The 14575-nt window shown below is 38.2% G+C and overlaps 2 protein-coding genes and 1 pseudogene across 2 annotated transcripts; 2 read left to right on the top strand and 1 right to left on the bottom strand.

Moving 5' to 3' along the window:
- Positions 1–2153: 2153 nt before the first annotated feature.
- LOC124293182 lies at positions 2154–2335 on the top strand (annotated as a pseudogene).
- A 2546-nt stretch (positions 2336–4881) lies between these two features.
- LOC107217851 (voltage-dependent anion-selective channel) lies at positions 4882–9525 on the top strand. The gene is made up of 6 exons (XM_015655533.2): positions 4882–5022; positions 6525–6847; positions 7124–7245; positions 7349–7457; positions 7692–7900; positions 8820–9525. Exons 2-6 carry the CDS (start codon positions 6528–6530, stop codon positions 8909–8911), a joined length of 852 nt encoding a protein of 283 aa, XP_015511019.1. The 5' UTR covers positions 4882–5022; positions 6525–6527; the 3' UTR covers positions 8912–9525.
- Positions 9526–9663: 138 nt separating this feature from the next.
- Positions 9664–14214, bottom strand: LOC107217855 (COP9 signalosome complex subunit 4). Its single transcript, XM_015655538.2, has 8 exons — positions 13949–14214; positions 13805–13884; positions 13550–13668; positions 12367–12503; positions 12180–12294; positions 11771–11960; positions 11301–11678; positions 9664–10911 (listed from the first exon to the last, which is right to left on the bottom strand). The coding sequence occupies exons 1-8, from the start codon at positions 14029–14031 to the stop codon at positions 10778–10780; spliced, it is 1236 nt and encodes a 411-aa protein (XP_015511024.1). The 5' UTR covers positions 14032–14214; the 3' UTR covers positions 9664–10777.
- Positions 14215–14575: the final 361 nt, after the last annotated feature.

Genomic DNA, 14575 nt, shown 5'->3' with positions numbered 1-14575 from the left:
CTTTTGTCTGAAACTTTTTTCTCTCAACTCGAAATGGAGCGTTTTCAATATCAAATAATTTTTTCTCGCAAAGCCGGTCAATAAAATTTGTCACATTTTTTAGGCTACGTTTCTCGGGATCCAATTGAGCCGAAAAAAAATTTACAGCACTCACGCATTTCAGAATAGAACTACGTGAAGTTTTTGTACATTCCGACTGGACTACTACCGCCGCGCCATGGGCACAGACCGGCGCTCATCAGCTCGGCTACACGAGTCCTTGCCTGTGATGGCTGTTCAGCGCGCGTATTTAAAGCCAGACCAAGTTCAACTAAAGTCCTTAAAACTCTATAAGGACGCGATTTGAGTTTACTTCGCCACACCTTAATATCTGATACGCTAGTTTCTGCATCGGAACTCTTTGGGGTCTTCGCGCCGCCGCGCGGACCTGCCTGAGGCGAGTGGTGCCCCGGCCATACGGTTCTGATTGCAAGGCGACTCTGCTTTGCCACCCTCGCCCATCACCAGGCCGGTTAATCCATCCCTCCCCCCGGTTTCCTTTCCCGTGGCGTGCCGCCGCACCAACACTTGTTGGTGCCCTCGCGATACTAAGCCGCGGTGGTCGGTTACGCTCCGATACTTAAACGTGTGAAAACTCAACGGGCTGTAACTGTGGGAGGGCCATTTGCAAGTGCAACGGTGCGAGCATTGTGTTCCTCCGGTCTCGGCAGCCCAGAGTTGACGCAAGTCTCGTAGTTTCTCCGAGGTAATAGCGCGAGCTGTTCCCTTCTTGTTCCCTTGTTTACAGCTTCGAGATCACTCTACCATCAACATCCGTCCGTTGTGAGAGGTCGGGTGCGACTGTCACGTCCGACCGGCCAAAGGCGCGACAGGCTGGTGCTGTCTCCCTGGCGGTCAATATCCGAAGCTCGTGGTGCAATCCTACAGATCAATACTAAAGGTAAGTTATCGTCCCCTTCTGTTACCGACTCTCTCGCAAGGTAACAGAGGCCATTCCTACTGTCGCTTTCTCTTTTCTGTATTTCTCAGATAACCTTCTTTAATTCCAATCCTTTCTGTCTCCCCTATTCTTGCTCTCTAATTAATAAGGCACTGCTGAATCGGTGGCTCCGATTCACAAATGTTATATCGCCTCGGCAAGGGGGACGTGGGGGGCGTTTCGGGGCCACGCCGACTATAAATAACACGTGACATTTTCACCAGGGGTGCGAGATGAAGTTCCGCTGCGATTAGTGCCGTCCACAAAACAGGCTCAGTCCGGAGCAAAAGGAATTCCTGCCGTGCGAAGGATGTTATGAACACAATTTCGTGCTGTAAGAGATCCTCTCCGACGCTCGTACGTCAGGGCGCCAAGTGATGGTCGCGTGGTTGGACCTGTCGAATGCGTTCAGCTCGGTTCCGCACGAGGCTATCTGGCGTGACTTCGAGAAGTGGGAGTCCCGTCTCCGTTGCAGAAAATGTACAACGGCTGCTCCACCCGGGTGCGAACCTCTGAAGGGTACACGGACCCCGTCATCATTCCTTCCAAAGTACGTCAAGGGTGTCCGATGAGCCCTGCAGCGTTTAACCTGCCGGTGGAGCCGGTGCTGCGTGCGGCATTGGCCCACCCCGCGGGTTACGCGCTTCACGGTCATCGGCACATTCTACTCGCCTATGCCGACGATTTGACCTTAATATCTGACGCTCCGGAGGGCATGAAGGTGCTGCTAGGGGCGGTGGAGGCTGCGGCGGGTGGGATTGGATTTCAGTTCAAGCCCGCGAAGTGCGCCACGCTGCATTTGGGGCGAGTAGGGCAAATCGTACGCCGTGGCGCTGGAGCTAACGCTAATAATAATTACAACTCAACAGGTGAAGAGCCGCCGCTCGCGGGCCTCGTTTAGGCTAATTGTCCATGTTAAGCGCCAATTGTAGCGCCGCGCAGCCCTGTGCGGGTGAAGTTCATTATTTTAGTATATTTTAGCCATAGACTTAATCTTTCATTCTATTTCTATCTTGCTGTTTTAGTTTCGGAACTGTATGTGTTCCATATTATTGAATTTCAGTTAATGATAGGTTGATTTATACTTTATATTCAACGCACTAAAGCGACGCTACAGCCAAGGTCGGATTATGTGTATTAACCCCCGGGCAAACAATTGTAAGCCCGGGGGAACATTGTTTGTTTAAATAAACGCCCTCTAATCTGTTCTTATCAGCTTAATATTTGATGGGCTCCCCATTGGGGAGCCAGAATATTAAACTGATTTTTGGAAGGTGGCGGAGTGTCTGGGACTTGCTCTGGCTCTGCCGCGGGTCGGCCCTGCATTGCAGTGCCGTGGGGAACGGCCCGCTTAAATTAGTTCAAACTTAATGATTCGAACCTACCTATGGTAGTGACGTGAGCCAAATCGCTTCTAGTTGGCCACTCACGAGTGACCTGCGCAGTGACCTCTGTGCTCGGACAACACCACAACTACCGGTGTCGATGCAGCATTACTGGATCCACGCTGCCTGGATAAGACTCACGTAGTAACAACTGATGTAAATTTTCTGTCATATATCCTAGTGAGTAAGCAGCAGGCGCATCAATACCCAAAACTCCCCGCCCTACGGACTCAATTGCCAGTAATCACACGCAGTTTGAAATGGCCTACGTTCGTCCCCCGTTACACAACAATAAATTTACATAATCGTATCAAGTACCCTCGTAATGATTCATAATTCATAAACATTAATTCTCCATGAAATTTATTTGATATTAACATCGGTGTTTACCAATTAAAAAAAAAAAAAATGGAAGAACTTATTAAATTGCAGGAAGCAGCCACCCGTTCTGATGGCAAAGGCGATAAAGAAGCGCTGATGGAAGCTAAAAATGTTGAAAATGTTGCAGGAAGTGGACGATGTGGATTTTTTTACGGAGCTATTGACCATAACAATGATCCAAGGAATGAAGATGGTAACGGAAAACATTTTTTAAAACAATGTTACCAGTCAATTCCAGATATGATCGACAGCAAAGCTTTCAGAAACCAATTTAACAAAAATGGTAGTCAACTCGTATTAGTGATTTTGAAGTTTGTACTGGTAGTACATGTAGTACAAACTAGGTTTTTACATGCCCTTTCCTTAATTAACTGAAAAATCCGATTTATTTTGTTAATATTTTGTTATATGTTCTATTATCACTGAACCGTTTCTATCAAATTCCATGTAGGCAATTATGTCAAAAACATTATTTCTCGACGAGCATCCTCGTTGTTTGAGTTCGACGCTTTACATTATTAGCAGAATTAAAATTTCTCATAATACGAATAAAAATACATTATGTAATTGTTGGACGGTCTTTATTGACATGTTCTTCCGATAATTTGTCGATTTAAGTCGAAAATTACGTCGCAAAAGCCGCACTTTACTGTCCTAAACTCAAATTCAATATCCGATGCAGTTTCGCAGCTAGGAGTTCGTACGTAGGTCTGGAATTATTTTTGGGTGTAGTTTATGACGTTGGTCAATCGTCTGAACAACTTGTTTAACGTCGTTGAAAGTCTCAGTAGGGGAATTACGTACAAGTGAATAATTTTGTCATGGTCTATAATGGGAACAGAAACTACTGAAACGAGAAGAGGTCTACTGAAAATTTTGTTGACGCTAGCCACTCGACGATGTGGGCCCGTGACTAATACCCAAACAATTAGCAAGCGCTTTATGCGTGAAGTCCGATGGGTAGGGAACAGTAGGAAACATAGGCAGACGTAATAAGCACAGACCGAGTGCTTTGTTTTACAATGCTGAAAAAGTGAGAACGAGATACGTAGAGTGAGAAGAACGTATCTGCAAACTGAGAAAGGTACCAACGATTTTTACTGTATTTTGGAATGATTGGAATATCGATGTCAAACACGCATCTGTCTGAACAAAATTCATGTAGTACAATTGTAAATATTTAAGAGAATGAAAATAAACCCGGAAAAATGATCACGAATCAAGTTCCTGGCCGATAGGTTGACGTAGGTGTTACGAGTATGCGACCGCAGGTTATAGGTGATGCGAACCGGAACGTTTCGAATTCTTCCGTTTCAGGAAATACGTTCTCGAGATTCTAGACTTTTATTTCATTCAATTTCTGGATTCATGGAAATCAGCCATTTTGCGTCAACTGTTGATTTGTTTGAATTACAATGCCATGTAGTACGTGAAACCATATAAAAAAATTACTATCATAAACATTTAATATTTATCATTTGCGGCTACTTGGTTGGCCTGTTCGTGGTGAAGACATACACAGCTTTACGTTTGCATTTACTCTAAAGTTCTGAATAAGCGCATGTTGATTGATACATGATGAATAGTAATCAGGTAGTGTTATGTATCATCGCATAAATTTATATGAGATTTATGTAACATGCAAAAGTATCGGACGATTTGATGCCATATGCAACATAGTACTACGCAATACTACGCAATATGATCACATAGCACGCCATATGGTAGAAAGTAACATGAATTTAAAAAGTTGCTGGTATAACCCGCCAATGTTCCACCATAGTCAAATCACAACTAAACATCGGCAAATGGTAGTACAAAGGCTCGTACACGACAAAGTCATTCATCGAATCGATAGATTGTTACAACCGTATGAAAAATGTCTCATAATTGACAAGCAATCAAACGAGATAGGCTGCTGTAAAGTTCTTGACCCCTGCCGGAACTGAATACAACCGTCACGCGACGAGTGAACAGAAACATCTACTTCGAGACTACAGAAGACTCAATGAAAAAAAAGTAGTCTTACTTAGAATTAAAGTCGTTTAAAAAAAAAACGTAGGATTTGTACACACAACTGGCAATTTTTATGTTCAATATTATCGATAAAAAAAATACCGAGAAATTTGCAATGCGCCGGTAATGCGAAGTAGGCGTGATCACGCGCAAGCGCTCAGCTAATATCCCCCCTGCCTGTCTGCTCACTCCGCTGAAAGTATCTCGTCCCGATACGGAGTTCGATATTTTTTCCCGGTTCCACGCACTGATTCCAGACTTGTAAGTACTTGCAATATGTAGAATTAACCGGCAATTGGGTGCGGAAAATCTAGTATCCCTTACGCCTGTTAGCAAAGCGAAAAACTTCGATTCTAAACCATTTCCCGTTTTCGAGTTTGTTCCAATCCGTAGCTCTCGACGTCGTCTGCCGTGTGTTCGCTTCGCCGACAGAAACTATCGAAGGCACTCGACAAATACGCCCCGACGTCAATTTCATGACTGTTTAATTCGAAAGTCTGACTACTCTCGTCAATGCGTCTCGTTCCTCATGCTTCATGATCAATCGCAGGCTAATTTCATTCTCTGATATCAATTCTCGTTCGGCTTAGGTTTAGGTTAGGGGGTCATCCGTCTTACGTACGTCAGGCATTGGCGAATTACGTATTACGTAACACGTAGGTATATTCAGAGATGGTCAATAGCCAGATACGCACCGCGCTGAACCGGTACAATGCTGCCAGTCAAATTGAAATTACGATATTACGAGTCGCGCCTGAGAAAAACTGTGATAATAGACCAAATTAGACCTGGTTAAATCATAGCAAGCTTATGCCTACCTTTTCACATTTAATTAACAAATGTTTGTTTATCCACAATATATCATTTTTCTCATGATCCAAATTCACTCTGTTCCAAGTACAAAGCTTATCACACTGATACAAAAAATATATCATATATGGGGAAAAAATTTGGTCACTGCGACGGTTCAACAATTCAAAACTTCTTATCTTACCAGTGATGGATTTATTTTTGGTTATAGCAATCTATGAATTATCAATAAATTAATTGTTATCAAATATCCAAATTTCGTTTACACTTTTTGCTGGGTTATATTGGGAATGCTGTAATTCTATCTCGTTTAAAGAGGAAAGATACTTCAAATTTAGTTCGCCAAGCAATTTTCGTTCCTAAGAGAGAAACATAAACTATTTTGGATAACTGCCACAAGGTGATCTTGAGTTAGACATGCCTGAAGAAAAATTAACTCGCTCTTTGGCACCTGTTGTAATGCGTAAAAAAATCAAAATCTTAGCCACCTTTTATAATTAGTTTTATGACTGCTTACTGAAGTTTCTCTCAAAAAATATGATGCTCCACTTTACCGCACATCCCTTATCTCGAATCTTGTGCCAACAGATTTTTCTAAGTTTTCAGTCCAAATTAAGTTGTATGCAAAGAAAAAAAAAGACAACTCCCATCTGGAGCAAAATGAATTCCTCCAATCGGGCTATTCAAGAGAATTTCAGTGAAATTCCAAAGCTGTCAAATTTTTCATTATTTTATAATTTTTTGTCATTATTTTCCTCAAGTACTCTTGAAACATTTTAAAAATTGGAACGTTCCTCATTAAATCACCGAATTTCAGTACAGTTCATATGAAATATTCGATTTCATCTTCGTCACTGAAATGAAAATCACTCATCGTTGATCTGTAGAATGAACAAAATACTTTCGACTCAATTGCAATACTGTGTATAAAAAAACTGTGACTTGTCCTGCAGAAAATGTCTCCTCCGACATATGGCGACCTAGGCAAGAATGCACGTGATGTTTTTGGCAAAGGATATCACTTTGGTCTTATCAAGTTAGATGTAAAGACAAAGACCGAGTCTGGAGTCGAGTTCTCCAGCGGTGGAGTGTCTAATCAGGATACCGGCAAAGTTTTTGGTACTCTTGAAACTAAATACAAAGTCAAGGAATATGGCCTGACCTTCACGGAGAACTGGAACACTGACAATACTCTTGGCACAGACATCAGCCTGGCAGACAAACTTCTTCAGGGATTAACGCTCGGCTACAGCTGTACTTTCTCACCTCAAACTGGGTAAAATTATCCTTCATTTCGCAATTTGGAACCAAAACCAAATATTTGAACTCTTGGTGTATGTTATTTCAAAACTAATACATCTCTAATTAAATATATGTCTGATTTCATTTGAGAACCAGTCTTTCATAATTACTAAATTCCGCATGATCAGGATTACTTCATGAGAATAAGATAACTATAAAAATTAAACCACTTTTGAAATTGTTCTTCTAAGTCGAGAATGATCAAATGCTAAAAAAAAATTACTAAATGCATCTGCATTTTACATTACAGAAGCAAGAGTGGCAGGTTTAAGACCGCTTATAAACAGGAGAATGTCTCGGTAAATGCCGACTTTGACCTAAGCCTTTCAAGTGGGCCGCTTGTTCATGCGTCAGCAGTCGTCGGGTACCAAGGTAATTTTGCTCAGTTGTAAAAACCATCCTCCTTCACACAAATTGGATATCAATGAAAAATAATGGAATTCGGAGTGTTCACTAATTCATTTTTTATTCATAGGTTGGCTGGCTGGTTACCAAGCTAGCTTTGATTCCCAGCGAAGCAAACTATCCAAGAACAATTTCGCTCTTGGATTTACTGCTTCTGATTTTGCTGTTCACACTACTGTGTAAGTTTAAACTTTATAACCACTATCTATTTCAGAAAAAAATTCTCTCAAGATTTTGGACAGAAGCTCTTTTAGCCCAAGAAAAGGATGGAGGATTAAATGACCAACACCATTTCAATCGCAAATTTTCTAATAAACCGATAAAAATACCTGATGGAATATTTTATAACTTTTTCAAGATTTGTAAAAAATGGTCTTATCTCTGTGTAACAAAATGAAAAAATGCTTTCTCAGGAATAATGGTCGTGAATTCGGAGGATCTATTTACCATAAGGTGAAGCCAGGTCTTGAGGGTGCGATTAATCTCGCTTGGAACTCTAGCGACAATGCGACCCAGTTTGGCCTCGGCGCCAAGTACGACCTTGATCGTACCGCTAGTGTGAGAGCCAAGTTGAACTCCCATCTCCAAATTGGTTTGGGATATCAGCAACAATTGCGCGATGGTGAGAAATGAATTACTTGTTATACCTCATCAAAGAATAGAAAATTCGACATTTATTTATTTATCTGAATTTTTTAACTTATATCGTGACCCAAGGACGAATGTACTGCACCATCTGAATTAAAATTAGAAAAAGAGAAGAAAACATTGAAAAAATCGCCGGCAATGTTATTTTGCGCCAATGATAGTGAACACGAATTAAAGAACATCCCCACTATGTAATAGAACTGAACATGAGCAAATTCGAACAGCGCAAGCTAATCGTAATATATCAACAATTCCCAAAAACGTTTGTAGTCAGATTATAATGTTTTTGAGCTTTTATTTTCTTGACTGTAGAAGTTTCCAGAGATCTAGAGAATGCTGGATAGAACTAATTTACTAATACCTATCTCCGGAGTGAATAAAGATATAGATATGTGTTCAAGTATGGTTATCACTAGATTTCCGTGAACACTTATATTTGTCAGTTATAAATGTGCCATAATTAATCTAAGATCTCGCGAAAGTTCTTTGAACAACTTTTGAGCCCGTTTAAGCCGGAAAACAGTAAAATCCGGTTAAAAACGCCCGCGTTCTATGAATTTGATGTCTAATTACTAAATATTTCCCCAAATTGTGGTTATCTTAGCTTATATCATACGAAATTGTTCAAATTCAATTGTATCACATAGCAGGGATGTTGTTTCATTCGTATTTACAATCATTAGTATAAATATCTTTACTGGTGATTTCTTAAACAGTTTTTGGCTTTTTCTTGGTTAAGATTCTAATTGTCCGGCCGAATAGCAGAAATTATAAAGATTCTTTAACATTTTTCCAGATTGCATAGCCTTATCATCACATGTACATTTTGTAAATGATACGAATTTTATTGATGGAGATGGAATGCTGTATGCCTAATTTTTTTCATATTTTAGGTGTTACTTTAACGTTGTCCTCAAACATTGACGGAAAGAACTTTGGCTCCGGTGGGCACAAGATTGGCTTCGCATTAAATCTCGAGGCTTAAGGACGGGTGCAGAACGACGAACTCTGTTTGATTGGTATATGCCACGCCTGTATTTCTCGTGTCGTTTATGAACTACAACCGAGTAGTGCCAGCTTATCAGAAAAAAACAAATATTATCGTTATAATATTGTAATGTAGATAGACAGTTTTATTTGTTAAAACAGGAGTCCAGCGGTATCATCACTTTCATGTTTATTCACATACTATAAATTGAACCGCAATAACTATCACAAGCAGGATGACTCTTAAACAATACAATATTATTGTTCCAGTTATGAAAATAAACATCTTCATTACAGAATGTTTAATTTATGATTTACCACTTCAGATCGGTGCTTAAATCGAACTTTGCCTAAATGAAAATTTAAATTTATTAATTAGGCGATGTTTAAATTTGTCGCATCATAATTTACTGCCTCTGTAATAATATGGACAAACACAGCTTTAGAAGTTATCGCGTTTCAGTAATAGCGTGTACATAACAACGACGATATTTAATTAAGTTACAAATCTTGTAATAATGAAGTATGAGAAACGATGTTAAAAGACAGCAACTATTAAGTATGCCGCAGTATTCATAGTAATCGTCAATAAAATGAATTGATTTAATTCAACATAGTTTTGGATTAATTGTGATTGTCCTTATAAATAATTATGAGAATGATGAAAAATCAAGTCGGAATGCGGGACAGGAAGAAAAATTAAACAATAATATTCATTACTAAATGATGCAACGAAATACAAATCATTGATTATGTTCAAAAAAAATTATTATTTTATTTACATTAATGACGTGATGAGAAATATTCTTTTTTCAAATTGCAAATGGTTTGATTACATTTTCGTATCAAGTAATGCTTCCTTACATTAGTGAATTGCTATAGACTTCACAATATATATATGATATTACATGTGGCAAAAGACAAGAGCTGTTGTTGGTTCGAAAGTGACACATATAACATGTCTTTACCATCAACTGTTATTTCCGTATAGACATTCGATCCGATCATAGTAATTTTCAGCGATGACACTTCCATTAGCTAACGAGTCTTCTGTATTTTTCGTGATTATTGAGACTGCTCGTACAATGGCAGCTGTTGAGACAATTTCTGTTTTTTAGGGATATTACAGGGGCATTCCATACCAAAATGATCAAGATTCTACGGTGAGGTCTCAGATTTGTTAAATAATTTTTTGTATGAAAGTACATGACAAAAAATTCATTCGGTAATTTTTTCAGAATTTTTCGACCCAGCATATCTGAGTTATGATTTAAAAACTCGAAAAAAAACCCCATTTTCTAAAATCTGAAAAAATTCTGAAAAATCTTATAAAATATAACAAATATTTTGACCCTTATTAGAAGATGGAGATTTCATAACTTCAAACGATAAATTGAAAAAAAAAAAAAAATTATTATTATTTGATTGCATTTTTTACATAAGAATGAACATAAAACCTCATTATAATACAGGCCGAAATATTTCTATTCAGATATTACAATGAGATTTTATATTTATTCTTCGGTCAAAAATGCAGTCCAATAATAATAACATATGTTTGTTCAATCATTTTTATTACTTATCTTTTTTTTTCAGATACCCGCGCATAAAACATGTCCGTATATAAGACTAGTATGATTTTGACGGGTTCTGTCAACTACCAAAAACCTCTGCTTATGTTCGAAGCAATAGGATAACTTGACGCACAGCGCGTTTCTACCACATCACGACATCGGCAATAAGTTTCCACAGCGCATTACCGGCGCTTTTATTTTACTTAAAATTTTTTTTTGTGTAGCATCTGACACACTGTGTAAGAATAGCTTGCACAAAAACTGGATAGATGGCGGGGATAAATTTAATATTAGTGTACCATCTGATCCTCTGTAGCTTTGGCTATCCATTCAGGTTCAGTCTGAGCTATTTTCTCTATTATTTGATTCACCTGATAACAAAGAGACTGTATTTGCTTGTCCCAAGTTGGCAAGATTTCACGGTCTATAAACAAAAAGGTATTATTAATGCGATTAATTTCTTACAACTCTGAAACCCATTGCTAAAAAAAAAATGATTTTATTGTAAAGCTACTGGAAATTATTGCTATAGTGTGTTTTAATCAAGAGAATCGCAAAAAATCCACGAATAATTGGATGTCATTATAAATCACGTGAGTTAGGAACGAAGATAAAATGCAGGTTACACTTCAGAATTTTGAAAGCAGTTACACAAGTCGACTTCATCTGAATCAGAACGTTTAAGAAGTTGCCAATTCAGGTCGTTCAAGGGAATTTCTATTAGCCGCATAGTAGATTTTCATAACAAACTATGAAGATGAAGCATGGCAGAAGTTGCTATGAATATGTTGTGTGGTTGATGAGAAAACTTACTTTCAAAGTGTACGATCGAATCAATTTGATCAATGTATCCGTTCATTCGGCTCTCTGTAATCATTTGACTGGCTATTTTTTCTGCATTCGTCGGAGGAATTTCGAGCAAAGCACCCAACTCCTCAAAAGTGATGTTATTGTAGAGTTTGCTGGCGGATAAGAGATTATGTTCGATAACGGCTCGGTCTAAAATTGTCGAACCCAAACCGTCAGTGGTACAGGCTTTTTGATGGGGCTGCAATAGCGCCTCGAAACCCTGAAGCTCAGTGCGTCGAATGATACGATCCAAGTACATCTTTTCAAGAATGGAATATGCCGGCAGCTGTTGGCAACGTTCATCTTTGAACAGGGTAGCTAACATGCGACTTCTTTGTTGGCCTACAAAGGAAATAGTAATTTTGAATTTTCATGATTTATCAAAACTTTGAAACAAATATTAAAGTACAGAGAAACTTTTTCTTGAAAATTACCTGCGGATGCAAGTACAGTACAGATCAATGCATTTCTAAGTGCGGTCATACGCTCATCTTCGTGTATAATCGATCGATATGACAGTTCGTTGTACCGCTGAGCAGCTTCAATGAACTTTCTTCTGTAATCCAACACCCTAGCATAGCAAACTTTGTAGTAAATTTGCAATTGCTCATTTTTTGACTCCGCCTGTGAAATAGAATAATTTAAAACACAATTATATTAAATCACAGAAACTTGGTTTTATTTGACACCATTGGAGTTGTTTGAAATATACTGTCAAGTCTTTAGTTAATAATTAAAATTATAATGGGATTCTTCAGAAATTACCACCATGTTCTAATTAAGGGATTAAAATATCAAACATTGATTATTAAATTATTCATAAAATTTGTTTTACACCAGTACCTGCAAAAGTGATGCTCTGTTTATGAATGCTTCTGCCTGAACCGGATCGTCATCTTCTAAATAGAGCCGCGCAATTTTGAGGTAAGTCTCGAGCTTGTAGTCGACAGTGTATTGCCTGAAATTGGTAAAATATTTGTTGAATTTGCCATATTTAAAGTTGAAAACGAAATTGTCTGTGCAATCTTACTTTTGTCCTGTTTCTAACGGTATGCCAACCAGAACATTTGCCGCCTCTCGCCAATTTTGATTGCGTTCATAAATGTCAGCCAAATGCTGTCTGATACTGGCAACCTGTTCCTCGAATGATATAACACGGGGTTGAACCTGCATTGATGAAAACAATATTCTAGATAAGCTACAATGTATAAGCGACTAAATTCACAAGTTCAGTAAGTTTGCGCTATGCCCTTAATTTCTAACAAAAAAATCTAAGATAAGCATATTTGACTTTTTCCAAATGACTAAGAAATAGCTTGACCGGTTTTGGTTAAAATTTAACCAGTTTTAAGCCAGAAGCAACTGAATCTATTAAGACTAAAATCAATATCAGTTAATACATTCTAAAGATATAGTCAGTTAAATATCACAAAAATTAAACAAGTCAAAAGGGCTTGACCAGTCCCAAGCTACAAAACTATGATCATTAAAATTAGTTTGTTTGTTTTCAAGACATCGTTGGACAAATAACTGATCGAGCACGCACGTACACATTGAACTGTATCAAAAAAATCTGCATTTTTTTTTTTCAAAATTCAAGTCGAAAATATTATTTGAAATCATGAAAAATAGATGCTGTCCAAGTTTGAGTTCCTAATATTAATATTTAAAGGTGCCTCATCGGGATTTTCTATTTCCTCTATTGACCCATCTAGGTCCTTTGTTTACCTTTGACCTTAAATAACTTTTGAAAGAGTACATTTATCAAAATGATAACAGACTTTTTTTTTAGAGCGTTCAATTCCCTACAAATATACGTTCTGGTCTCATCAACATACTAATTCGTTAACGAGTTATAAAATTCCAGATAACAAAATATGTTCCTATGTTATTTAAATGGGAAATAAAACATTGCGATGAGGCACCTTTAAATATTAATATTAAGAGCTGAAACATGGATAGCATGTTTTTTTATCGTCACTTCAAACAATATTTTCGACTTGTATACAGTCTAGTACACAAGTACACATGTGTATCAAGCACAAAAGTTTGAAAAAACTAGGGGGATTTCTCCTGTAAACCAATTATGTTTGGTCAACTGCTCAGATGGCTTGTATCAAGTCTACACAATACAAAACCAGCCATAATGTACATTTTTTATAATCGTAAAGCCCAATGGCGAATACATAATAGTGAGACTAAGAGGAGCAAACCTTATCAAGGGTGTAATGAGCAACAGCCTTTGAAACTTCATCAGGTAAGACCAGCAACCGGCTACTAACCTCTGTCAAAACTTGTCTTGATATAACCAAACTTACGTTCTCATTGACGACTGAAAATATAAATAATTCACCATTAGTTTCTTTGCAACATAATAAATGTTTTGAGTATGTAATGATTCCGTGCGAATAGATTTACAAAAAGGAATCAGCTGTAAATAATAGATACATTGATTAATGTGCACATACTTGCTTCGATAAAGAGTTTCAGCATGTCAACCAACTCCTCGCCCGCAGATTTTACCAGAAAATCCAATAGCGTTCGGTATCTGAAAAACCATGCGGAATTAATATTCAGACGACATGAGACAGCATGTGAGCAGAGAAACGTACCTTTCTGCCTGGTCCTTGTGAGAACCTCCGGCATGAGATAAAGTACTCAGCTGTTGCCTCACCGAGGCCATCATCACGACCATATTTTCTCCCAAAGTTTCGGTAATTCGGCTTTGCACCGGTTTCAATCTCTTTCGATCGGGTTCTTCAATTTTTGCAACGACCACGAACGTTTTGAAGATGCGACGAAGACGGTAGACGTCGTTTGCAATTCGACCAAATTGAAGAATGCTGTGAAACACGTAGAATGAGAAACAAGTTCATTCCTGCGTTCCGAAATTAGATCCAGTATCGACAGTTATTCTACATCTCTGTTCCTCTATCGAAATCATGGTAAGCGCTGCCTCTATTTTACGGAATTTTCAGCGAATGTGGTGTACATCCGGTACATTCTTTTGAAAAATAAAGTAACTGCGGGCAAAGCTGGGGGTCAACTTCGATGTACTTTCAATAATTTGAACAGTGCTTGCGTGCAATATGACATTTTGTATGTGTTATTCATAATTATATAATGGTAAATAAATTTTTATTATAAGAAAAAATGAAATCATGGTAATAATACTAATAATCAATAGCTCTGTTCGTTTTAGTTACACTTTTCTACACTTTTTACACTTATCCTGAATT

The sequence above is a fragment of the Neodiprion lecontei genome, chromosome 2, assembly GCF_021901455.1.
Source record: "Neodiprion lecontei isolate iyNeoLeco1 chromosome 2, iyNeoLeco1.1, whole genome shotgun sequence".
In the NCBI taxonomy this organism is placed as follows: Eukaryota; Metazoa; Arthropoda; class Insecta; order Hymenoptera; family Diprionidae; genus Neodiprion; species Neodiprion lecontei.
The sequence above is the reverse complement of the archived record's forward strand: the minus strand, read 5'-3'. Positions and strand labels throughout refer to the sequence as shown.